The sequence below is a fragment of the Suncus etruscus genome, chromosome 9 (assembly GCF_024139225.1).
Source record: "Suncus etruscus isolate mSunEtr1 chromosome 9, mSunEtr1.pri.cur, whole genome shotgun sequence".
Classification (NCBI taxonomy): domain Eukaryota; kingdom Metazoa; phylum Chordata; class Mammalia; order Eulipotyphla; family Soricidae; genus Suncus; species Suncus etruscus.
In genome coordinates, this window is record NC_064856.1 from 101,658,515 (window position 1) to 101,682,628 (window position 24,114).

The 24,114-nt window shown below is 43.2% G+C and overlaps 2 protein-coding genes across 6 annotated transcripts in view; one reads left to right on the forward strand and one right to left on the reverse strand.

The window, feature by feature from the left end:
- The window catches only part of CTNND1 (catenin delta 1), a 71,269-nt gene extending 59,416 nt beyond the window's left edge, over window positions 1–11,853 (forward strand). For 4 of the 5 annotated variants that reach the window (XM_049779600.1, XM_049779598.1, XM_049779601.1 and 1 more), the window contains 8 exons: window positions 1,690–1,817; window positions 1,905–2,055; window positions 3,645–3,837; window positions 4,435–4,549; window positions 5,837–5,924; window positions 7,348–7,410; window positions 8,832–8,932; window positions 9,719–11,853. In XM_049779600.1, the coding sequence (XP_049635557.1) occupies window positions 1,690–1,817; window positions 1,905–2,055; window positions 3,645–3,837; window positions 4,435–4,549; window positions 5,837–5,924; window positions 7,348–7,410; window positions 8,832–8,932; window positions 9,719–9,730 (851 nt within the window). In that variant the 3' untranslated portion in view covers window positions 9,731–11,853. Of the gene's footprint in view, window positions 1–1,689; window positions 1,818–1,904; window positions 2,056–3,644; window positions 3,838–4,434; window positions 4,550–5,836; window positions 5,925–7,347; window positions 7,411–8,831; window positions 8,933–9,339 lie in introns of all 5 variants that reach the window. The other variant, XM_049779602.1, reaches the window with a different exon arrangement.
- SSRP1 (structure specific recognition protein 1) overlaps window positions 1–24,114 on the reverse strand; it is a 1,220,984-nt gene that overhangs the window by 616,941 nt on the left and 579,929 nt on the right. The gene's annotated exons all lie outside the window — the stretch shown is intronic.

Consider the following 24,114-nt stretch of genomic DNA (forward strand, 5'->3'; position numbering starts at 1 on the left):
TTCTTTTCGTTAGGGTGATGGGTCGCATGAATTAATTGCTCAGGGAGTCCACAGTCAGCTAGAGCATATACCCTGCATGCAGACCTTGTAGTTGTGGGAACCATGCCTAGGCTTCCTTTATGCAAATTCTGTGCTCTAGTCCATCCCCCTATGGTCCTCAGTGGATTAGTTGTGTGTTATTATTATTATTTTATTAATCTTATATTGAAATAAATTTAGAGAGATGTCAGGAGATGGGAGTGGGGCAGAAAACAGGCTTCTCTGGAGGGAAGGAGGCAGCGGATGGAGAGGGAAAGAGAATCTGAGCACAGCTGACAAAAGCCTTTTGTTTTGTTTTATGGTGGCCTCCAGAAGTACTGGAGGGCTACTCTCAATGTAGTGCCTTGGGTTTGCTCCTGGTGGTGTTCATGGGGATTGAATCTATCGTTTTTTGCATGCAAAGCATGTTTTTCATGTTAAGCTTTCTCTGTGGCCTGCATTAATTCTTTATTTTTGGGGGGTTGCTACACCCTGCCTTGTTCCGAGGTTATTCCTGGCTCTAGCTCAGAAATCGCTCCTGGCAGGCTCAGGAGATCATATGGGATGCTGGGAATAGAAACTGGGTTCGTCCTGGGTCGGCTTCATGCAAGGCAAACGCCTGACAGCTGTGCTATCTCCTGGGCCCCTTACGAATAAGCACTCTTGGACTTTTTTTACTACTCTGGAGAAGCCCATATTCTCTTGCACATCTCTGTCTTTCTCTTCCCCCAATTTCTTTAAATTTCTTTTTTTTTTTTTTTTTTTTTTTTTGGTTTTTGGGCCACACCCTGTGACGCTCAGGGGTTACTCCTGGCTATGCGCTCAGAAGTTGCTCCTGGCTTCTTGGGGGACCATATGGGACGCCGGGGGATCGAACCGCGGTTCGTCCTAGGCTAGCGCAGGCAAGGCAGGCACCTTACCTCCAGCGCCACCGCCCGGCCCCCACTTCTGCTTTCTTAATTGAAAAACTGCATTATTCTCAGACTGATTAGTCTAGTTGAACGTAGAAGTTTCTGCACTCCTCAGGCATTTTTTTTTGGTTTTTGGGCCACACCCGGTGACGCTCAGGGGTTACTCCTGGCTATGCGCTCAGAAGTTGCTCCTGGCTTCTTGGGGGACCATATGGGACGCCGGGGGATCGAACCGCGGTTCGTCCTAGGCTAGCGCAGGCAAGGCAGGCACCTTACCTCCAGCGCCACCACCCGGCCCCTCTTTAAATTTCTTTTAATAAAAAGTATTTTCCGGGGCTGGAGAGATAGCATGGAAGTAAGGCGTTTGCCTTGCATGCAGAAGGTCATTGGTTCGAACCCTGCATCCCATGTGGTCCCCTGTGCCTGCCAGGAGCGATTTCTGAGTATGGAGCCAGAAGGAACCCCTGAGCACTGCCAGGTGTGACCCAAAACCAAAAAGAAAAAAAGTATTTTCCTTCTCTAAAAAAAATGAATAAGCACTGTGAGTTAGAGATGTCACACAGCAAATAGGGCACTTGCATTGATCTAGAGAATATAATAACATTAATATATAATATGTTGATATTATATTAATAATAATAAAAAATAATATACCAAGTCTATCAATCACAGGGTCCTAAGACTGGGCTCTTAACCCAATAGAGTCTGGTTGCTGAGTGCTGATTTGCCTCCTGTACTTTCTTCCACTATTCTTGTGCAGGCTATGAGCTTTTGTTTCAGCCAGAAGTGGTTCGGATATATATCTCACTCCTCAAGGAGAGCAAGACTCCTGCTATCTTAGAAGCCTCTGCTGGAGCAATACAGAACTTGTGTGCTGGACGCTGGACCGTGAGTATTCTGTAGACAATGAATTTGGAGGTGGGAGAACTTAGCTCATTTGCTCTTTGACTCACTCTTGTCCTGTGCTACTTCTAGTATGGTCGTTACATACGTTCTGCTCTGCGGCAAGAGAAGGCGCTGTCCGCCATTGCTGACCTCCTGACCAATGACCATGAGCGGGTAGTGAAAGCAGCATCTGGAGCACTAAGAAATCTAGCTGTGGATGCTCGAAACAAAGAATTAATTGGTAAGGAAGTGAATGTTAACCATTAGCCCATTTCTGGTGCCTTTCATCTAGCAGGTGTTAAATTTATTTGTGAAGTAACTGAAGGATTAGAAGTAACTGAAATAATAGAAGGATCCTAACCTTCTATAGTTTATGAATCAGAATGTTGGAGAGGGTTAGAGCAATGCTTCTCGATACTTTGATTTATTTTTGTTTTGGGCAACACCCAGTGATGCTTAGGGATTTCTCCTGGCTCTGTACTCAGGAATCATTTCTGGCAGGCTCAAGGTTGGATTATATAGGCTTGGACTATGTGGGATACTGGAGATCAAACTTGGGTCTGTTGCATTTTTTGTTTTTGTTTTTGTTTTTGGGCCACACCTGGTGAAGCTAAGGGGTTACTCCTGGCTATGCGCTCAGAAGTCGATCCTGGCTCAGAAGTCGCTCCTGGCTTGGGGGACCATATGGGACGCGGGGGGGATCGAACCGAGGTCCGTCCTAGGCTAGCGCTGGCAAGGCAGACACCTTGCCTCTAGCGCCACCGAGCCTGCCCCGGGTCTGTTGCATTTAAGGCAAACATTCTACCCACTTACTGTCTCTCTGGCTCAGTTTAATACTTGGAAAGACAAGAAGTGATGTCTTTGGAAAAAAATAGAACAATTGTTATTAAGCCTACGGTTACTTTTGTTACTAGGTGTTATTATGCCTTCTGGGTATTTTCATTCAACTCTTACTACTTTACAAAGAACATTTATTTATTTATATGTTTGTTTGTTTCTTTATTTGTTTATTTATTGCCACACTAGTGGTGATTCAGGCTTACTCCTGACTCTGTACTCAGAAATCTTCCTAGTGGGGCTTGGGGGACCATAAATGGTGCCAGGGATTGAACCCAGGTCAACCTTGTGAAAAGCAGACATCCTATCCACTGTGATATCTCTCCAGTCCCAGATGATATTTTTTGTTTGTTAGTTTGTTTGTTTTGGGGCCACACCCAGCAGCACTCAGGCTAGTCCTGGCTCTGATCTCAGAAATCACTCCTGGAAGGTTTGGGGATTATATGAGATGCTGGAGATCAAACCTGGGTTGGCCGTGTGCAAGGCGCAAACACCCTACCTGCTGCATTATCGCTCCTGCCCCCAGATGAATTATTTTTAATAGTATAAAAAGACTGGTTGAAATAAATTACCTAGTTTTATGTGGCAAGTGCGATTTTATCAAAATTCACAAGACCCTTTTCTCAGTTGAACTATTCTCTAATATTTCATATACTTTGTCATACTTGAAGGTACATTGTTTCACTGTTGATTGAAGGAGAGAATAAATAAATAGGAAGCCATTCTTTTTGTTGGGTGATGGGTTCCCATAAATTAATTGCTCAGGGAGTCTACGGGCCATTTGTGACAGAGACAGTTCAGTCAGCTAGAGCATATACCCTGCGTGCAGACCATGTAGTTCTGGGAACCATGCCTAGGCTTCTTTATGCATGGGAGTGGGTCAGAAAACAGGAGAATGATGTTGTTTTATCTGGACATCACATAAGTTTAATGTTAGGTGCCAACTTGAGCCAATCTGTTCTTTACACACATCCTTCTGTCTTAATGTTGTAGGTAAACATGCAATTCCCAACTTGGTAAAAAATCTGCCAGGAGGGCAACAAAGTTCTTGCCAGAATTTCTCTGAGGACACCGTGGTCTCTATTTTGAATACTATTAATGAGGTTATTGCTGAGAATTTGGAAGCTGCCAAAAAGCTTCGTGAGACACAGGGGATTGAGAAGCTGGTGTTGATCAATAAATCAGGGTGAGTTGACATTTAAATTACAACTGGAAGAGTTTGAGTATAAGAGGGAAATTGGTAATCAGGAGCTTTTCCCCTTTTGTAAGATTATTTCCCTCTCATTTACATGTGAGATATACAAAAGTATTCTTTTTTGTGTTAATGTTTACCCACAAATTGATAGTTCTTTCCCATCAAGCATTTTTTTTTTTGTCCGTTTGGGACACAATATAGGACTTGGTGAATACTTGATCTTGTCTGCCCTTTTTGTTTTTGTTTTTGGGCCATACTCAGTGATGCTTAGGGGTTACTCCTGGCTATGCTTTCAGAAATTGCACCTGGCTTGGAGGACCATATGGGATGCCGGGGGATCGAACCCAGGTCCATCCTAGGTTAGCATGTGTAAAACAAATGTCCTACCTCCTGCGCCATTGCTCTGGCCCCTGTTCTTGTTTGCCTGTTGTCTTCCCTGGTCTTTATCTTTTTCTTCCTCTTTTTTTTTCTTCTATTGAACCCAGGTTCTCATATGTATAAGGCAAATGCTCTTCCACTGACCTATATCCCCAACCTTTTTCTCGGGTCCTAAACCCAAATTTCATGTGATGTTATTTCTCTCAAAAGGAACCGCTCAGAAAAAGAAGTTCGAGCAGCAGCACTTGTATTACAGACAATCTGGGGGTATAAAGAACTGCGGAAGCCACTGGAAAAGGAAGGATGGAAGAAATCAGACTTTCAGGTAGCATGGAACTGAGCAACAACAAAAGTTGTTGCTGTTTCTTGATAGCATGGACTTGAGCCTTTTTGTCTTTTGTGGGAAGAGGGGATTCTGGTCTCAAGTAATGCTTTATCTTTGCTTTTTATTTCACTGTCTGCTCTTTTTTTTTTTTTTTTTTTTTTTTAAGGGGGGATCACCAAATGGTAATCAGGGCTTTCTCCTGGTTTTGTGATCAGGCAACCATATGGGATACGGGGATTGAACCTAGGTAATGAAGGCAATCACTCCAGCCCAACTAAGTCTGTATTTGATCTGTTAGCAAAGAAGTTGTTTTACTCTTTTCCAAAATACAGTTGTGCCAACAACTTCAACAGGTTTCATCTCTGACTAACATATTTTAAATACTAGTGGTGATGAAGGACAATGCTCTTTTAATTTCTCCCAGTACTTTGAAGATCCCTTGAAGGAATTGGCCATTTTCTGGAATTATGTTTTCTTTTTTTTTTTTTTTTTTTTTTTTGGTTTTTGGGCCACACCCGGCGATGCTCAGGGGTAACTCCTGGCTGTCTGCTCAGAAATAGCTCCTGGCAGGCACGGGGGACCATATGGGACACCGGGATTCAAACCAACCACCTTTGGTCCTGGATCGGCTGCTTGCAAGGCAAACGCCGCTGTGCTATCTCTCCGGGCCCGGAATTATGTTTTCTGATGATAATGTTGTATTTTTATTTTCTTTCATTTTTTGGTCCATACTCTCTGATGCTTGACTTTAATTTTTCTTGGTAGCTGAACTCAGATAATGATTCTGTTTGATCCGGACAACCATATGCAGTATTAGGGTTGACTGCATGTATGACTAGTTCCTTAATATCTGCTCTCTCTCTCTCTCTCTCTCTCTCTCTCTCTCTCTCTCTCTCTCTCTCTCTCTCTCTCTCTCTCTCTCCCTCTCTCCCTCTCTCCCTCTCTCCCTCTCTCCCTCTCTCCCTCTCTCTCTCCCTCTCTCCCTCTCTCCCTCTCTCCCTCTCTCCCTCTCTCCCTCTCTCCCTCTCTCCCTCTCTCCTCTCTCTCCTCTCTCTCCTCTCTCACCCTCTCTCCCTCTCTCCCTCTCTCCCTCTCTCCCTCTCTCCCTCCCTATGGGTACTTGGTATCTTCGTAATTTCTAGTGTTGGAAAACAAATGGAAGACATACAATTGTGTCTTTTTTGAATAGGTATTATGAGTTAGGGTTCTAAATGTCTGTATTGGGGAAATGAAGACATGGGTGAATTTAGAACTCTGACATTGTTACATTTGATGTTTGCCCTCTAGGTGAATCTAAACAATGCTACTCGAAGTCAGAGCAGTCATTCGTATGATGATAGCACTCTTCCTCTCATCGACCGGAACCAGAAAACAGGTATAGTATTCAGAGGCATGCCACTGTAAATTTTATTCTACACCTGTTGTTTGTTGTGGGCATTCTATTTAAGAAATAGAAGATAGGGGGCTGGAGCGGTGGCGCGGAGCTGTAAGGCATCTGCTGGCACTAGCCTAGGACGGACCGAGGTTCGTCACTGGGTGTGGCCCCCCCCCCAAAAAAAAAGAAATAGAAGATGGGGGCCAGAGCAATAGTGCAGCGGCAGGGCTTTTGCATTTTTGCATTGTACGTGGTTGACCCAGGACAGACCTTGGTTTGATCCCCGGCATCCCATATAGTCCCCCAAGCTAGGAGCGATTTCTTTTATTTATTTATTTATTTATTTTGGTTTTTCGGGCCACACTCGTTTGATGCTCAGGGGTTACTCCTGGCTAAGCACTCAGAAATTGGCCCTGGCTTGGGGGGGACCATATGGGACGCCGGGGGATTGAACCGTGGTCGTGATCTTTCTGTGGCTAGCGCTTGCAAGGCAGACACCTTACCGTAGCGCCACTTCGCCAGCCCCAACCAGGAGCGATTTCTGAGCATATAGTCAGGAGTAACTCCTGAGCATCACCGGATGTGATCCAAAAAAAAAAAAAAAGAAGAAGAAAGAAATAGAAGATAGGGACTAGAGTGAGAGTGCTGAGATGGCAAGCCCTAAACACTTTGCTTGTAACTCCACACTCCCACCACCACCCCAAATGGAATATATTCTTTTTTATAAGTAAGCATTTTACAAGAGGAGAATTGTATCATATATATTATTGTAATATATATTATTATATGTAATGTTTTATAGAGATGGGGTCCAGGCTACATACCCAGTGGTGCTCAAGGGTTATTTATGGCTCTGTTTTCAGGAGTGAAACCTGGCCATGCTTTAGGAACTGAATGTGGTAATGGGGGATTCGAACCAGGGTTGGCCATAGAAGGAAATAATAATTTAGCAGTACTTGATTCAGAAGTTGGCTAACCTTAGTGTAGGAAAATGAAATAGGAGCTGGAAAAAAGATAGTACAGCAGATGGGGCATTTGTCTTGCATGAGACCCACCTAGGTTTGATCCCTAGAGCCCCATATGGTTTCCTGAACCCACCAGGAGTGACCTCAGAACATGGCCAGTTATGGCCCCAAAACAAAAGTAAAACATACTGGGTCCAGAGCAATAGTACAGCAGGTAGGATGTTTGCCTTGCATGTGGCTGAATGGGTTCAATCCTCAGCATCCCATGAGGTCCCCTGAGCCCATCAAGAATGATCCCTGAGCACTGCTGGGTATGATCCAAAGACAAAAACAAAACAAGACAAAACAAAATTTGATTGGAGGCTGGGACAGTAGAAAGATACTCTAGAGAATAATTTTTTTATGATGTTTAGTTTTGAGTTGGTTTTTGACTTGCCTAACTTCGTGACTTGGTACAGATAAGAAGCCTGATCGGGAAGAAATACAGATGAGCAATATGGGATCAAACACAAAATTGTTAGGTAGGTAATGAATTTCTGCTTAAGGATGGGAGTACTACTAGCATGAGGAATGAGAACTGACCAGTTGACTTCTCAGGCTTTTTTATATCTCCACCATTTGCCCTCCTAGACAGTATTAGCTATATATATCTTTTCTTTTTTCTTCAGTAAACATAGAAACAATTAATCTACAGTTTCCTACATTTCTATTGTTCCAAAAATTTTGGGCTACTTCTGGCAGCAGGGATCGGGGACAGCAGATGACAACATACCATGTGGTACTGTGGGTTGAACTCAGACCTTCTTATGTGCTGAGCATGCATTCAGCTCATTGAGCTATTTTTCCTGTCCTCAAGAAATCTTCCCATGTTTCTTTGCTCCCATTAGCAGGAAATCAAGTGTGTGTCCTGACTGACCTTTTACTCAACCACTTTTTACAGTCTAAGCCAGGTTCCCCTCCTCTGCATATCCACTGTCAACCTGCCAATCTACTTACTGATCTCTCTTCACTGTGTGCTTTGAAATTTTTGTTCATGTAATACCACCTACTAAATGCTCTTTCCATTTGCTTTTCTAAATTTCTTTGCTTCCCAAAGGCTTAACTCAAGTCTTGCCTCTTTGGCGATATTGTTCCCTACTATTACAACATATCTCATTCTGTGCTCAGGAATCACTCTTGTCAGGAATCGGCACATCCTAAGTGGTTCCAGGGATTGAACCTGGGTTGGCTGTGTGTATAGCAGGTGCCTTAATTCTTCGTACATTCTCTGGCCTACACATCTCAATTATGCTTCCAATTCCCTGAAGATAGAGCTCTTCTACTTAGCTATTTAATTTTAGATTTTTATGAACTTATTTAAATTTTTATTAAATTTTTGTCTTGTTTTGGGGCCACATGCAGCTGTGCCGAGGGATTACTCCTGGCTCTCTCCTTTGGGATCATTCCTGGCAGGCTTCAGGGACTATATGGGGTTCTGGGGATTGAACCCAGGTTAGCAGTGTACAGAGAGGCAAAGCACCTTATCTGTGGCACTAACTCTCTAGCCCCCAATTTAGCTGTTTAAATTTCTGGGTATTTTTTGCATGTAGTCTTCCTCTTTGCCTTCAAGAACCACTTGACTGACTACTAATGCCCTTTTTTAGCTTTGATAAAAATCTCAATTTTCGGGGCCAGAGAGACAGCGTGGAGATTAGGTATTTGCCTTTCATGCAGAAGGACGGTGGTTCGAATCCCGGCATCCCATATGGTCCCCCGTGCCTGCCAGGGGCCATTTCTGAGCATAGAGCCAGGAGTAACCCCTGAGCGCTGCCAGGTGTGACCCCCAAAAAACAAACAAAAATCTCAATTTTCATAGAGATACCCAATTCACATTTACTTGCTTATTATAGATTGTACACTAGAGAAAAACAGCATGTTTTTGTTTACTTTTTTCTTACTCCAGATAACAGTTATTCCACTCTGAATGAGAGAGACCATAACAGAACACTGGATCGATCTGGGGATCTCGGTGATATGGAGCCACTGAAGGGGGCGCCCCTGATGGTAAATCCTCTTTTTATACTATTGTACATCAGAGACTAGTTCTGTTTTGATGCCTGCCTGTTTTGTGATCTAGGGGGAAAGTATCTAGTTAAACATAACTTCTTTTCTGCTAGGTGTTTTCAGGCAAAAGTAAGATGCTTAACTTAAGGTTGTGATTTGTCAGACCAATATTCAGCTGTGAAGGAGATAGGAGAAGGAAGACCCTGAGTGTGTTACTGATAAGATAATGCTAACCGATCTATTCTCATGTTAATCTTGTCCTCTCTCTATTTCTTCTCCAAGTCTTCCCTTTTCTTCCTAGTTAGTGTTTTGTTTGAATTTAAAACGTGGGATTTTCCTTTGATCTGACACACACTCACAAGGTTCCTATTTCTTGACTCTTACTAACAACTTGCATGTGTTCACAGCAGGACCATGGTCAGGAATCTCTGGAGGAAGAGTTGGATGTGTTGGTTTTGGATGATGAGGGGAACCGAGTGTCTTACCCCCTCATGGTATGTCCTCTAGCCGCCCGAGGAGCATCCTCCAGGAAGGAGGCCCAGTGTGCCAGCTGTTTACCAATCATGCTCATCTGATCAGGCCAGACGCACTAGTCTCGGCCACATGGGGCTGGGGGTACTGACTGCTTATGTGATTATTTTACCTGTTAAGAGGCTGGGCCATGCAACTTGGTGATCTGGTTCTCCATTGTATGCTACTATTCTCCTTCCAGATTTGCTCAGTTGTCTTTTGGTTCTCCTTATTTCCAGTGCCATTAACATTTCTTTCTCTTTTTTTCCCCTACAGCAGAAGATTTAGCAGTGCTATCTCCATCTGGGCTTATAATATATGTATTTTTATTTTTTGGTGGTGAGATGGACTGATGATTTTTCCCTTTCTTCGCTGGACTATTGTGCCAACTGCCAGACTGCCTCCTGCCCTTAGCCCTAAGTGACTGCCTTCAACTCCTACCTTCCTCCAATGAAGTTAAATCATTCCTCTGCCCCCCCCTCAAGATCCCTATCATTGCGCCCAAGAAGCCTGACTCAGTTATATGCATATTTTGAGAAACTGCTGCAGATTAGCTGTCTTCCCCCTGCACCCCACCCCAGCTCTCCCTGGAACTCTGGGTCTTGTGTGGAGGGAGGGAGAGAATGGGACTCTTCACTGGAAACTAGGAAGCATTGGTTACATGCTCTATATGCAGTGTCCAGCAATCTGATAAAATGCTGATTCATATCAAGACTTTTTTTTTTCCTGGTGGGAAAGGGAATTCTGTTTTGTTTTTCTGGTTTTTTTTTTCCCCCCCCTGGATGGAGAATGGAAGTGTGAGCTCTTCCCTGATGCCTATTGAATATCTTTGAAGCAAAGAAGATCAACAGCATAGGCACATTCCACCTGGCAAGGGCCCTTGAGTAAGTGAAGGCCTCCTAGGACTGAGATTAAGAAACCTTGCTTTCCTCATCTCCAGGGCAGAGACCATCAAGGACCTCCAAACTCCATCTCTTTTCCAAGCCTCATGCCAATCCTGGGCCGTTGCCACCTTTCACGGAGGCTGTTCTTACCTTTCTTCTCCCATCCTGTGATCTGTCTGCTAACTTGGCCTGGTCATTTGCAAGATGCTGTAGAAAAGAGAACATGTCAAGGAAGACCTATGGGGTGAGGAGGAACAGAAAGCTATTTTCTGGGAAGAAGAACTGCTAGGAGTTGCTAGTAGGAATGTACATGAATCAGTTAGTCTGAAACTTTCAGAAATCTTTAAGCTGGCATCCTGCCGCCCTGTTTCTCCTTTTATTACCCAGTAGTTCTCTCTTTCCCTGCCTATCCCCTGGATTGGTTGACTGACTAAAGGACTTGATGTACATACTCCTGCCCCCTTGACCCTAAGAAAGGTGGGACTTGCTCCTGGCTTCGCCTCTTCTTTGTGCCTTTGGCCTGGGATGCATCTCCCCCTTCCCTTCCATGTGCCTTTCTTTGCCTCTGCAGTCTCACTCGTCATGATTTTGCAAATTATATTTTGTTGCTTTTGTACCCACTGTTGGCCCTAACTAGCAGAAAGGAGAGGTGAGTCTGAGAATGCCAGATTCTCCTTTGGGAATTAGCCTCTAATTTCAGCCATAGCAAACTCTTGCTCAGTTGTATATGGTCTTTACAAAGATCTTATTTTAATGAATTTCAAAATGAGTTTGAAGGAAGGAGTTTTGAGTGGTGCAGCTCTTAATCTCTAGTTGCCCAGAATATCATTGTGTAGAACCCTAAAGGGGTTCTAGGGAAGTCATGTCATTTCCCCATACTCTGCCTCGTACTGACTCCTTTCAATTTAGTGTATTTTAGCATATGTGACTAGAGAAATCATTTACCGTGCTGGATATATCCTCGTTTCTCTTTAACCCCTCTCCGTAATCTAAATGGTCTGGTCAACACAACTGGAAATCTTTATCCTTCTCTCTTCCCCTTAGAGATAGAGGCGATGGGGTAGGAGAAAAATACACAATTCACTATCAACATTCCCCTTTCTCTATACATTAAAAACCCTGTGCACCCTTCTCTCCAGTTCCCATTTCTTCCTACTCCTTTCCTGGCAAAAAGAAGCTTTTTCCTCTCTGTGGCCCTATAAGCTACTGCACAGGGGAAATTGCCCCCCCACCCCCATCCAGACTGGCTCCATTCTTGATTTCTTATGTTCTCCTCTGCTCTTTTCCTGGTGCTCTTTTTCTCGGTGGGGCGTGGGTAATAGTGGGCTTTTGGGGACCTTTAACTTTTATTTTCTTTGTTTATAAAAACACTAAACATTCAATTCCAGAAAACCAAAAATCCCACCTTCCCACCGAATACTACTAAGGAGCTAGTCTTGCTCCATACCTTTTCTGTTTTTCTTTCTCTTGTAATGCTTTTAAAAACAAATGAATTTTTTTATATAAATAAAGTTTTTAAAGTGTGTATGTGGGGGGTCTGTGTCATTTCTTCTCTAAAGCTGTATCTCTCCTCCTTATCATCTTAGTTACTTCCTTATATATATATATAAGTATCCTTAATCAGTACCAGTATGATTTTTTTTGAACCCAATCCCAAGTCTTATTAAAATTCTTTTAAATTATATATGAACAGGTACTTTTACTCTGAAATAAAGTTTTAAGTGGCTGAGTAGACTTTGGAAGTCTTAGATTTTGAGATAAGAAACCAGATGAGGAATGAATAGCTTCCTAGTTAGTAGGACTCACAAGACTTGACAAAGTTGACTAAATGCATGGTCTCTAACAAATTGTGTAGAAGACTGAAAGCTACTAACTCCATCTCCCGTGTTATGCAGAATTAATAGGCTTAAGTTTATAAGTATGGGGGCTGGAAAGATAACAGCAGCATTTGCTTTGCAAGCAGCCGACCCAGGACCTAAGGTTGTTGGTTCGAATCCCGGCATCCCATGTGGTTCCCCGTGCCTGCCAGGAGCTATTTCTGAGCAGATAGCCAGGAGTAACCCCTGAGCACCGCCAGGTGTGGCCCAAAAACCCAAACCCCTCCCCCAATTTATAAGTATGAAACACTGTGGCATAATGTTTCTTCTTAGGTAATCTTTAATTTTTTTGTGGGGTCTATACCTGACTATGCTCAGGGTTCACTCCTGGCCAGCTTGGGAATCATAGGGTTCTGGGGAATCCAACCCAGCTCACCTGTTTGCAAGGCAGGCACCCTACCTGCTCTACCTTTGCTCTGGCCCCTAATTTTTCTTTCTTTTTTTTGGGGGGGGGGGCTAATTAAGTCAAGGGGGAGGTTTATAATTTGCTACCAAATAATATGTGGGCAGGTACAAGTACTTCTGGATTACTAAGGATTGCCTTTCTTTCTGGGGCCTCTATCTCCTGTTGTGTGATAAACTTGAGAATTTATGGGGCAGGTGTGATAGTACGTTGCATAGGGTGCTTGATTACATTCTGCTGACCCAAATTCAATCCCTAGCATCTCATCTGGTTCCCTGAGCACTGTTGGGAGTAGTTCCTGAGTACAGAGTCAGGAGTAACCCCTGAGTATTGCTGGGTTTGGCCCCCAAATCAAACAGGAATTTATGTAAAGTGCTTTTATGCCAAATCTTTTTTCTTTCTTTTTTTTTGAGGGAAGAGAATTGGGGTGAATCTAAGCATTTTATCTAATTACTTTTAAAGCTTGACTTATTCTAACAGTTTTAATTTTAGATGAGAATTTTAATGAAATTCAGACCTAAAATGTTCTTGAAGTGGGCTTTCAAAAGAAGTATGGGGGCTGGAGTGATAGCACAGTGAGTAGTGCATTTACCTGCATGTGGCCGACCCACATTCAATCCCTGGCATTCCATATGGTCCCCCTAGCTTGCCAGGAGGAACCCGTAAACACCACTAGGTGTGGACTCACCTGCAGAAAAAAAACATTTGGTAGCTACACGTGAAAAGGGTTTTTAATCTATGTAGAAAACCTAATAAGAGATTAAAATTCTCGGGCCCGGAGAGATAGCACAGCGGTGTTTGCCTTGCAAGCAGCTGATCCAGGACCAAAGGTGGTTGGTTCGAATCCCGTGTCCCATATGGTCCCCCGTGCCTGCCAGGAGCTATTTCTGAGCAGATAGCCAGGAGTAACCCCCAGCACTGCCGGGTGTGGCCCAAAAACAAACAAAAAAAAATTAAAATTGCCATATGTTTCTGTTTTAGTCTCATGCACTGGCTATATACATACTTTTATCTCATCACATATAAAATTGAGCAACTTTCATATGATAAGTATCATTGTGTTTTTTGGTTTTGGGCAACACTCACCAGGGCTCAGGGGTTACTCCGGCTCTGAGCTCAGAAATCTCTCCTGGCAGGCTGGGGGACCATATGGGATACCGGGAATAGAACCCGATCCATCCCAGGTCAGCTGCATGCAAGGCATGCTATCTCTCCTGCCCCATGATAAATATCATTGTGGTGTTAGGTCTAGATAAGAGATTGAGACAGTGGGGCCGGAGAGATAGCCTGGAGGTAAGACATTTTGCCTTGCTGCAGAAGGATGGTGGTTCGAATCCCTGCATCCCATATGGTCCCCCAAGCCTGCCAGGAGCGATTTCTGTGTGTAGAGCCAGGAGTAACCCCTGAGTGCTGCTAGGTGTGACTCCCCCCCAAAAAAAGGGATTGAAACAGGTGAACTCTTTGTCAAATAAATGTAATCAATGAGAGTCCTGTAGCTAAGATCTGTAATTTTTTTTTTTTTAACATTTCCCTGTCTGCCCTTAGAGCTAAGATCTCTAATGTACCTGTATCATACATTTTCTTAACACTGAGTTAGGAATGCTTTTGAAGCTTGTGGTATACCAGATTTTGTCAAGATGTATCCCTGATGTATTCCCTGATCCTATAGAACATGAGTTTTTCTGGAATTAAGCAACCACTTTTTGCTTCAAAGAGATGTTTTTCAAAGTGAATTTGGTGAAACAGAAAGCTTTAATGACTCTTGCTGTGACATATTTTCTTACAGTCCAAAACTGTGACTTCTTTTGGACTCTTCTTTCTTTTTCTTGTTTGGTTTTTGGGCCATACTTGGCAGTGCTCAGGGCTTTTCTCTGAGCTTAGTTAGCACTATTGGCATTATTCAGGGAACCACATGGGTTGCTGGGAATTGAGTTTGGGTTGGTTCTGTACAAGGCAAGCACCCTGACCTCTGTACTCTGGCCCCTGGTTTCTTTTTTCTTTCCTCCCTCCTTCCCTCCCATCCTCCCTCCCTCCCTCCCTCCCTCCCTCCCTCCCCTCCCTCCCTCCCCTCCCCTCCCCTCCCCTCCCCTCCCTCCCTCCCTCCCTCTCTCCCTCCCTCCCTCCCTCCCCTCCCTCCCTCCCTCCCTTCCTTCCTTCCTTCCTTCCTTCCTTCCTTCCTTCCTTCCTTCCTTCCTTCCTTCCTTCCTTCCTTCCTTCCTTCCTTCCTTCCTTCCTTCCTTCCTTCCTAAACTAATATGATTTGTTACATACAAGGAACATATCACCCAGGAAGAACTAAAGACCACTCTTTCCAGGTCACTATATCTCATTTTGTCTTATATCTGAGAAAAAGGTTTATTTTGGTCTATTCTTCCTCCCTCTATCCCTTTCGAGATTGGCTGCATGAAAGGCAAGTGCTATTGCTATGGCTTTGGTCCAATTTTAGTATTTCCATACTTACAAACCAATTACACCTTGCTTTGTCAATCTGAACAAGTACAGACTAATTACCAAGAAGTTTGTTAAAAAGGGAGGCTCCACTCACTCTGAAAAGAAAAAGCATAAAAGGACCAGGGAGGTAGTATGAAAGGTCAAAGTGCACACTTGGCATATCGGAGTACCTGTTAGTTCCCTGGGTTGTACTGGAACAATCCCCAATGAGCCAGAGTAGTCTTCAGCATTACCAGTGTAGGAATCTCCACAACAAAGACTGACTCCTCTGCCCAAGTTCCCATATTCTATTTCCATAAGTTAATAGATAACACTCAGGGAATCAAATTGTGTTATTTTCAAAGATTGAATTGCACATCGTATTATTTGAAATAATATGGACTGATGTGTAAACAAGTGGGTAGAAGAGACTTCTTGCATATCATGTCATGTAGGTGATGCCAAAGCTGCAGAGAAGTAAAGCTAGTCCATGGCAAGGGGCCCCCAGACTCAACTGGAGTTGACTTTTTTTGTTTGTTTTGGCTGGAGGTGCACAGGGGTTACTCTTAGCTCTACACTTAGGAATCACTCTAGGTGGACTTAAGGGATCACATGGGATGTCAGTGTGCATGACAAGAACCCTACCCACTTTAATCTTTCCAGCCTCTTTCCTCCCCCCCCCCCCCCCCCCCCCCGCCTTGAATTTGCTGACTTTTATACTGGGAATCAGGTGACTCCATTGACCAAACCTAAGGAAGTGCCAGAAAGATCACTTATCTCAAGAAAAGTAAGACATTAGTAGACACCACTATATTTTTTTTACTTTAGGACCTTTTGACTTTGTTGTATGATTGCTTCCTCTAAAGCATTAATTCTTCAGTTGATCTGTCCCAAATTTAGGGGTTGACAGTGGTTGGAAAGAAGTCAGAGGAAGTAGGGTAGTAAAGGATGTAATGTAAAATAATGTAACTATTTTTAGTGTGTCCATATCTACAATTATTTTCCTTTTATGTAGTATGACTAGGCCAGCTTTCATGACTGAATAGTCAGGAACCATTTATCTGATTGTAGGAACTGTAAGCATTTGCAAGCTTGTGGCAGCTAGTTTATGTTTTACCTTTGAGGAAAGTGCTACACTCCATCTTCTCCATATATTGTTTCACATGATTCACTTTTGGGGCTGGAGTAGAGATTGGACCCTTCTTGGCTATATTTAGGGCTTATTCCTGGTTCTATGCTCAGAGGTCTAAATGTGCTTGCTGTGTCTGAGATAAGCACCTTCTACCTATTATCTCTCTGGCCCAAATTTCTTTCACTTTTATTGAAGATACACAGACTATTGCTATCTTGTGGTCTTTTCCCTAGACCTGTCACTGGTGCTAGTGAACACATATCTGAAATGCCATAAGTCAAATACCCGAAAAAAAGAAAAGGTCTATTTGAGGTGATATGCTAGCACTTAATGCTCTTCTGCTCTATTTGTCAGAGCTTTCTGTCTTTAACTTGTTGACCCCGCAACCCTGCAATTGCGTTTCTTACCATCTGGTGGCTTTATTAAATTCTACTTTGAGTGAATTTAAAATTTAAAGTTTATCAATAAAGTAAGTTAACTTTCTTTTAGTGAATATAAAATTTAAAATTTATCAATAAAGTAAATTAACTTTCAACTATATGCCAACTGCTTCTATTGACCAAACTGATTTAATGTTTTGCTGTACACAATTGGTATAATTGGTGATACAATCTTTCTTTTGTGTGTGTGTGTGTGTGTGTGTGTGTGTGGTTTTTGGGTCACACCCGGCAGTGCTCAGGGGTTATTCCTGGCTCCAGGCTCAGAAATTGCTCCTGCAGGCACGGGGGACCATATGGGACGCCAGGATTTGAACCGATGACCTCCTGCATGAAAGGCAAACGCCTTACCTCCATGCTATCTCTCCAGCCCCAATACAGTCTATCTTATATGACATACAAGTTTGAGTCACTGGTGGTACGTGATAGTATCAACCTAGTAAGGCAAAGTTAGCATGAATTTGTTTAGCAAACTCTGGACTCTGGGCCTTTTTGTTGGCTTTCAGAATTGGGTGGGGGAAGTAAAGTGAAAAGTGAATAGTTGGGACACCTTTAAGCTTTTTTTCATTGTGATTGGATGACAGGAAAAGGCAAAGTAAAAGAAAGCAGCAGAAAAAGTAGAATGTGGGGTAAAATACACTTAATTTAAAAAGTCTCTGTGTGTGCCCCAAACAAAAAGCCCAGATTGCTGAATGGGCACAAAATCTACAGATCCTCAAAATGAAGTCAGTGCTAGAATCCCAGGAAGTAGTCAACTGCTAATTCTAACATTTACTGTGTTTCTGCCAAACGCAGCAGACCTTTTAGTCTGCCATAGTGTCTACCTATGGTATGGGGAATGAAAAATATTTAGTGACTCAAGGTAAAGCTCAGATACCATTAGAGTAAAGGTGAACAAGAAAAAAATATAGTGAAGGTAAGAAATTTGTCTACTTTAGTAATAAACAGAAAAAATTATTTGGTATCTTCTCAGATAATTCATAACCACAAGATGACCCTCGGGTTTTCAGCCTAAAATTATGTGTGGTTTCAAAAACTAGAACTTGAAAGTGGTATTCAGTTCATGCCTCTTTAAGGTGTATTCTAGAAGCAAATTCAGTTTTCTAAGACTTCAATACAATTCCCATAGGTAAACTCTCAAGACAAAATTAGCAACCCTGCTCAAAAACTAAGACTTGGCTGGAGTTATAGTACAGGTGGTAAGGCGCTTGGCTTGCACCTGGTCAACGTGGGGTTAGTCCCTGTACCACATCTGGTGCTTCTGAGCCCTGCCAGGAGTGAGGTCTAAGTGCAGAGCTAGGAGTTAAGCTCTAACCACCACTGGGTGTGGCACCCCCTCAAAAATTTTATAAGATTTGCAAAGAAATATGTATGGCATTTATGAATGAAAGGGGGGACAAAATGACAAAAAGCTACACAGAATATTGAAACTTGGGAAGTTTGAAATTAAGGTTTGACACTAAATGTTAAAAAATTTGCCTTGCACGTGTCTGATCCAGGACAGACTTTGGTTCAATCCTTGGTCTCCATATGGCCCCTGAAGCCAGGAGTAATCCCTGAGCATTACTGGTTGTGGCCACAAAACAAAACAAAATTTTAGTTAGGCGTGAAAGATAAAAATTTGAAAGGAGGGGCCGGAGAGATAGCACAGTGGTTGGCCATTTGCCTTACATGGAAGGATGGTGGTTCAAATCCCGGCATCCCATATGGTCCCCCGAGCCTGCCAGGAGCAATTTCTGAGCATAGAGCCAGGAGTAGCCCCTGAGCGCTGCTGGGTGTGACCCAAAAACAAAACAAAACAAAAAAATTGAAAGGAAAAGTGGATTAGGGGCCGGGAGTGGTGGTGCAGGCAGTAGGGCATTTGCCTTGCATGTGCTAACCTAGGACTGACCAGGGTTCAATCCCCCAGGCCCCATATGGTCCCCCAAGCCAGGAGCGATTTCTGAGCACATAGCCAGGAGTAACCTCTGAGTGTCAACGGGTGCGGCTCAAAAACAAAAAAAAATGTGGATTAAATGGAGAAATCTAAGAGGGACATGTGAATTGGAAGACTTGTCAAGAAATTATTCATGATTGCAGTCCAGAGAAGAAGGAAGCTTGGAAAATAGTAGAGCTATGAATCCTACAAAGAGAAAAGCTAATTGACTTTCTCTGGATCTCCAAGATGGACTATGAGGATGAAGGAAAATTTTGGTAATATTTCAGATTTGCTCAATCCAAACTGCATATTTAGGAATGCCTATGGATTTCAAACAAAAGAGACATCAAGGTGAAAAGCAGAAAATAAATCTCTAGCAGCTAAAAGATATGGAAAAGTAACTGAGGGGCCGGAGAGATGGCATAGAGGGAATGCGTTTGCCTTGCATACAGTAAGATGGTGGTTCAAATCCCAGCATCCCATATGGTCCTCTGAGCCTGCCAGGGACGATATCTGAGTGTAGAGCCAGGAGTAACCCTGAGCATTGCCGGGTGTGACACAACAACAACAACAACAAAGCTTGTCTCAGCTTCATTCATCAAAGGCAGAAAAAATAGGAGTCCTTATACCCTGCAACTTGTTAAGAACAAAACTATTGGGGAAATTGACAGTGAAACACTTTAAGTGAAAGGAGATTGATTAAAAACACTTAGATAAATTCAGTTTGTCACTCAGATGACTATTCTGCAGAAGATCATGGATGTAGAAAGAAAAGGATCTCTGCGAAAAGTTAAATGCAAGAAGGAGCAACAGCAGTGATCATGGCAAATAATGTTGATAAATGTAAACATTAACTGAAAGTGTAATTTGTGGGAGGGAAATGAGGTCTAGGCTGAGAGTGTTGCAATAACAGGCAAGTTGGGTTGTTTACAACACTACTTTGGATGTAATTCAGAAAGAAAGCAAACTTATTCAAGACTTGTGAGATTAAGTATTGCTACATTAGGTAAGATAATCACTTAGCTACATTAGCTAGGATAATTACTTATATGTACAGTGAGGGTAAAGGGAAGTGGAGGGTGGAGGAGGCTGGAGTTATGTCGTCAGGTTCCTAAGGAACCTACAAGGAGTGATAGTCTTTTTATTTTATTTATTTTTTTTGCTATACCCAGTGGAGTTCTGGGTATTCTATTGACATACGTGATGTCAGGGATCAAATCTGGGACCCGTGATTGTGTGTGTGTATGTATGTGTGCGTGCGTACACACACTAGTTATTTCTTATTAAGTACTTTAATTCATTATTTCTCTTTGTTGAGGTTATTGTTCTTGAAATCTAAATCATGGCTTTATATTAATGGTTTTCGAAATGAGTCAGAACAAAAAACATAAAAAAAGAACCCAGCCCTCAGCTCAGGCTCTAGGACCAAACTGCCTGAGATCAAGACTATTCTGCTACAGAGCTGTGAGAAGTTGGGAAAATTTTAAAGCTTTGGTGCCTTTTATCACATGTGACATGGAAATAATAGGCCATTGTGAAGATTCAGTGGCATAATGAAATTACACAAGGGAAGAATATCATTGTGTTATTGTTTCAATAGCCAGAAACTTTTTCCTTCATGTGGATATATAATTCACATTTAGCTATATTAATTCTCTGTTCACTTATGGTGCCACCTTGATGGCAAGAGTAACCCCCCCCCCCAAATAAACTAGTGCCATTTGTCTGGAGCCTCTGGATTAGGGAAAGGTAGCATTAGTCAATGTATATGCCTCTTTGATCCAGATTCTTTAGTGCTGAGGTGCTGGCACTGACCCTTGCAGAAATTCATGTTAAGAATTTACTATGACAGACTCCACTGGCTGCCCCCCCTCAGGCTGCTAGAGTTCTTGACAAGGTACAAACTTTTCCCGCCCTCCCTCCCCTCCCCTCCCCTCTCCTCCCTCCCCTCCCTTCACCTCCCTTCACCTCCCCTCTCCTCCCCTCTTCTCCCTCCCCTCCCTTCACCTCCTTCCCTCCCTTCACCTCCTTCCCTCCCTCCCTCCCTCCCTTCCTTCCTTCCTTCCTTCTTTCCTGCCTTCCTTCCTTCCTTCCTTCCTTCCTTCCTTCCTTCCTTCCTTCCTTCCTTCCTTCCTTCCTTCCTTCCTTCCTTCCTTCCTTCCTTCCTTCCTTCCTTCCTTCCTTCCTTCCTTCCTCTCCCTCCCTCCCTCCCTCCCTCCCTCCCTCCTTCCCAGAAATAGCTCCTGTGCAAGCTCACTGTGCTATCTCTTCCAGGGGTCTCAAACTTGCGGCCCACACCGCAAACGGTACAACATTTTGTGGCCCTGCCCTAGAGGAATCTTTTTTTTTGTTTTGTTTTAATTGTTTGGGTCACACCCCCCAATGTTCAAGGCTTACTACTGACTTTGCACTCAAGGATCACCCCGATTTTGCCTCCTGCAGCCCCCAGGTAAATTGAGTTTGAGACCTCTGTAATAGGCCCATGAATGTCTGAAATCTTGAATGATAATCAAGTACAATTTTTTTTTTCTTTCAGTGAGAGAGGGGGTCAGGCTAGTGATAGCATTTAGGTAGGGTGTTTTTCTTGCACACATACAGCCAACCCGGATTCAATCCCCATAAGGTTCCCCAGGTACTGCTAGGAGTAACCCCTGAGCACCGCTGGGTGCGGCCTAAAAATAAAAAGAAAGAAATGGTGTTGAAGTCAAAGATCAGTATCCTGAAGGATCATTTTCTCAGTTGGACAGAATGGGTATCAACTCAATTTCTTCCTGCTATCAGTCCAGACTTGTGCTTCTGTCTTGTCTCAGCCCCCCAACTCCTCCCTTGCCTGCACTTTGATCCTTCTCTGCTTTAGTTTTTGCTTTGCGTCCACATCCGTGTAACCTATCAAGAGCTGCAGATAGACTATATCTCTCCTTGGAAAGTCGCCCCTCTTAAGAGTGGTCAACTGTGACAGAAAAAACCACTTTCTACTAGTTAGCCCCTATCGGCAAGTGTTTGCAGACCTGCTCACTCATTCCATGCTCACTCATTAGAATACTGGGGATTGGTAGAACTGAGTGGAAGAACACATGTCCCTTTTCGTGTCTCTCTACCCTATGGATCAAACAGACCCAGTTTCACACCAATGTTTTCAAGACTCAGATGGCTCTGGTCCAGAGCTTTCATAGAGCCCACAGTGCAATTCATCCAGTGCAGTTCTTTTCAAGGAAATGATGGAGTGATTCCAGCGCAGAGCATGATGGGTGCTGCCTATGTATCTAAGTGATACTGAGCAGTCATAGCAGAGCTAATAATTGCCCCTGTTGGCATCACCTTAGCCTACTAAACATTCAGCACATAACCTTATCCCACAATGTTGTTGTTTTTTTAAATAAAACTATTTTTAAAGTAATCAAAGTGAACTATTTTAATCTATATTTATTGGGCTACTCCTGTGGTGTTTAAGAGGCTCAAATCAGTGTTGCTGTATGCAAGGCCAGTGCCTTATCTTTGTACTATATACCCACCCAACCCTATATACAAATATATAGATATATACCAATATATAATACATATTATCTGTATTTTTAAAGAATTTGTGTATACTGTAGGATTAAAATTACCTTTCCTGTCTTTCCTCAGGGATAATTATTGTTAACAGATTTGTAAACATATACTTTAAGCTATCTTTCTTTTTCTTTTTTGTTTTGGGCCACACAGGTTCCTCCTGACTCAGAGGTGGCACACTAGTGACATTTGGGGGGCCATGTGGTGCCAGAGATGGAACCTGGGCCTCCTGAATGTGATTCATGTGAACTAGGGCTGGAGCAATAGTACAGTGGTTAAGACACTTGCCTTGTATGCAGCGTACAAGTTCAGTCTCTGACATGATCTCATCTGGTCCCCTGAGAACCACCCGATGTGGACCCAAAACAATCATATCATGGGAACTTGTTCCTTAAGTTTTTTCCTGGCTTTGGTTTTGGTTTAGCTCTGTGCTCAAAAGTTACTCCTGGAAGGTTCATGGGACCATATGCGGTGCTGGAGACGGAACCCAGGATGGCCACATGCAAGGCAAATGCCCTACCTGCTGTGCTATGGCTCTGTCCCTCAGATAATCTTCTTTATCCTTTTAATTTTTTTTGGGGGGGGCCCACACCTGGCGGTGCTCAGGGCTTATTCCAGGCAGGTTCCAGGGACCATATGAGATGCCTGGAATTGAACCCGAGTCAGCTGCATGCAAGGCAAACACCCTACTGCTGTGCTATATCTCCAGCCCCTCAGATAATTTCTTAATATGCTTATATAATAAACTCATTTCTAATGGAATTAATCTTTGCTTGTTCAATATATTGCTCTTATAAAAATGTGGTCATGGATATCTTTATACTGTATATGAGGTTATCTTATTTACCTCATAATTGCTTGTGTATCATACATCTTTTTTTTTTTTTTTTGGTTTTTGGGCCACACCCGGCGGTGCTCACAGGCTACTCCTGGCTGTCTGCTCAGAAATAGCTCCTGGCAGGCACGGGGGACCATATGGGACACCGGGATTCGAACCAACCACCTTTGGTCCTGGATCGGCTGCTTGCAGGGCAAACGCCGTTGTGCTATCTCTCCGGGCCCTTTTACGTCTTTTTATTTATTTTTTTTTACGTCTTTTTATTTTTAATTTATTTGAGTCACTATGAGGTGGAGAGTTAAAAAGTTGTTGATAGTTGTGTTTCCACCATCTAGTGTTCAACACCCAGACCTTCATTAGTATTTATTTCCCATCACCAATTTCTCTAGTTACCCTCCTAATGTCCCACCCTGACCCCCCAGCTTGCCTTTTATTTAGACCTGGGTAGGTTCCTCCATCTGGCTGTTGTGGAACCAACCACCCGCCTCCTCAGGAGACTGGACAGTGTGAAATCTCTAGTCACTGCTGAGCATCCTGTGGTCAGGATGATCAAGCATCTCCCTCTTGAGGGTTTAATCCAGGGGCCCCCAAACTATGGCCCGTGGGCCACTTGTGGTTCGCATGCGGTCCTCTAAGAACAATTATTCTGCCCACCAGATGTCTTTGCCGCAGCTGCCTGTCCAGCTTAGCAGCTGACTCGTTCCAGGCATGCAGTGCACTTGTGTGCCACGCTCTCCAACTCCCCTCCTCTCTGTCCCTTAACTCCTCTCAGTCTTGGACAGGGATCCTCAAAGTACGACGACCCCCCCAAAGCAAGCCCATAGTTCCCATCAAAATACTGGTAAGTTTGTTCACTTAACTTTGCTTGTTCTTTATTTTAAATAGTCTTTGTTTCTTTATATTTTTATTTCAAAACAAAATACGTGCAGTGTGCATAGGAATTTGCTCATACATTTTTTTTTATAACTATAGTTCGGCCCTCCAGTGGTCTGAGGGAGAGTGTGAGGACCCCTGGTTTAGTTAATCAACTTTCTCTTGACACCTTCTTAGAAGGTTTGGAAATAAGCATTTCTAATGCTCTACTCCTCTGGACACAGCTGGACACATCTTCCTTCAGATGCTTTCTTTGTTTCTTTTCCTTCATTTAAAGTGACTTGTTTTGGGGCCATACTCACTGATGCCCAAGGACTACTCCAAGCAT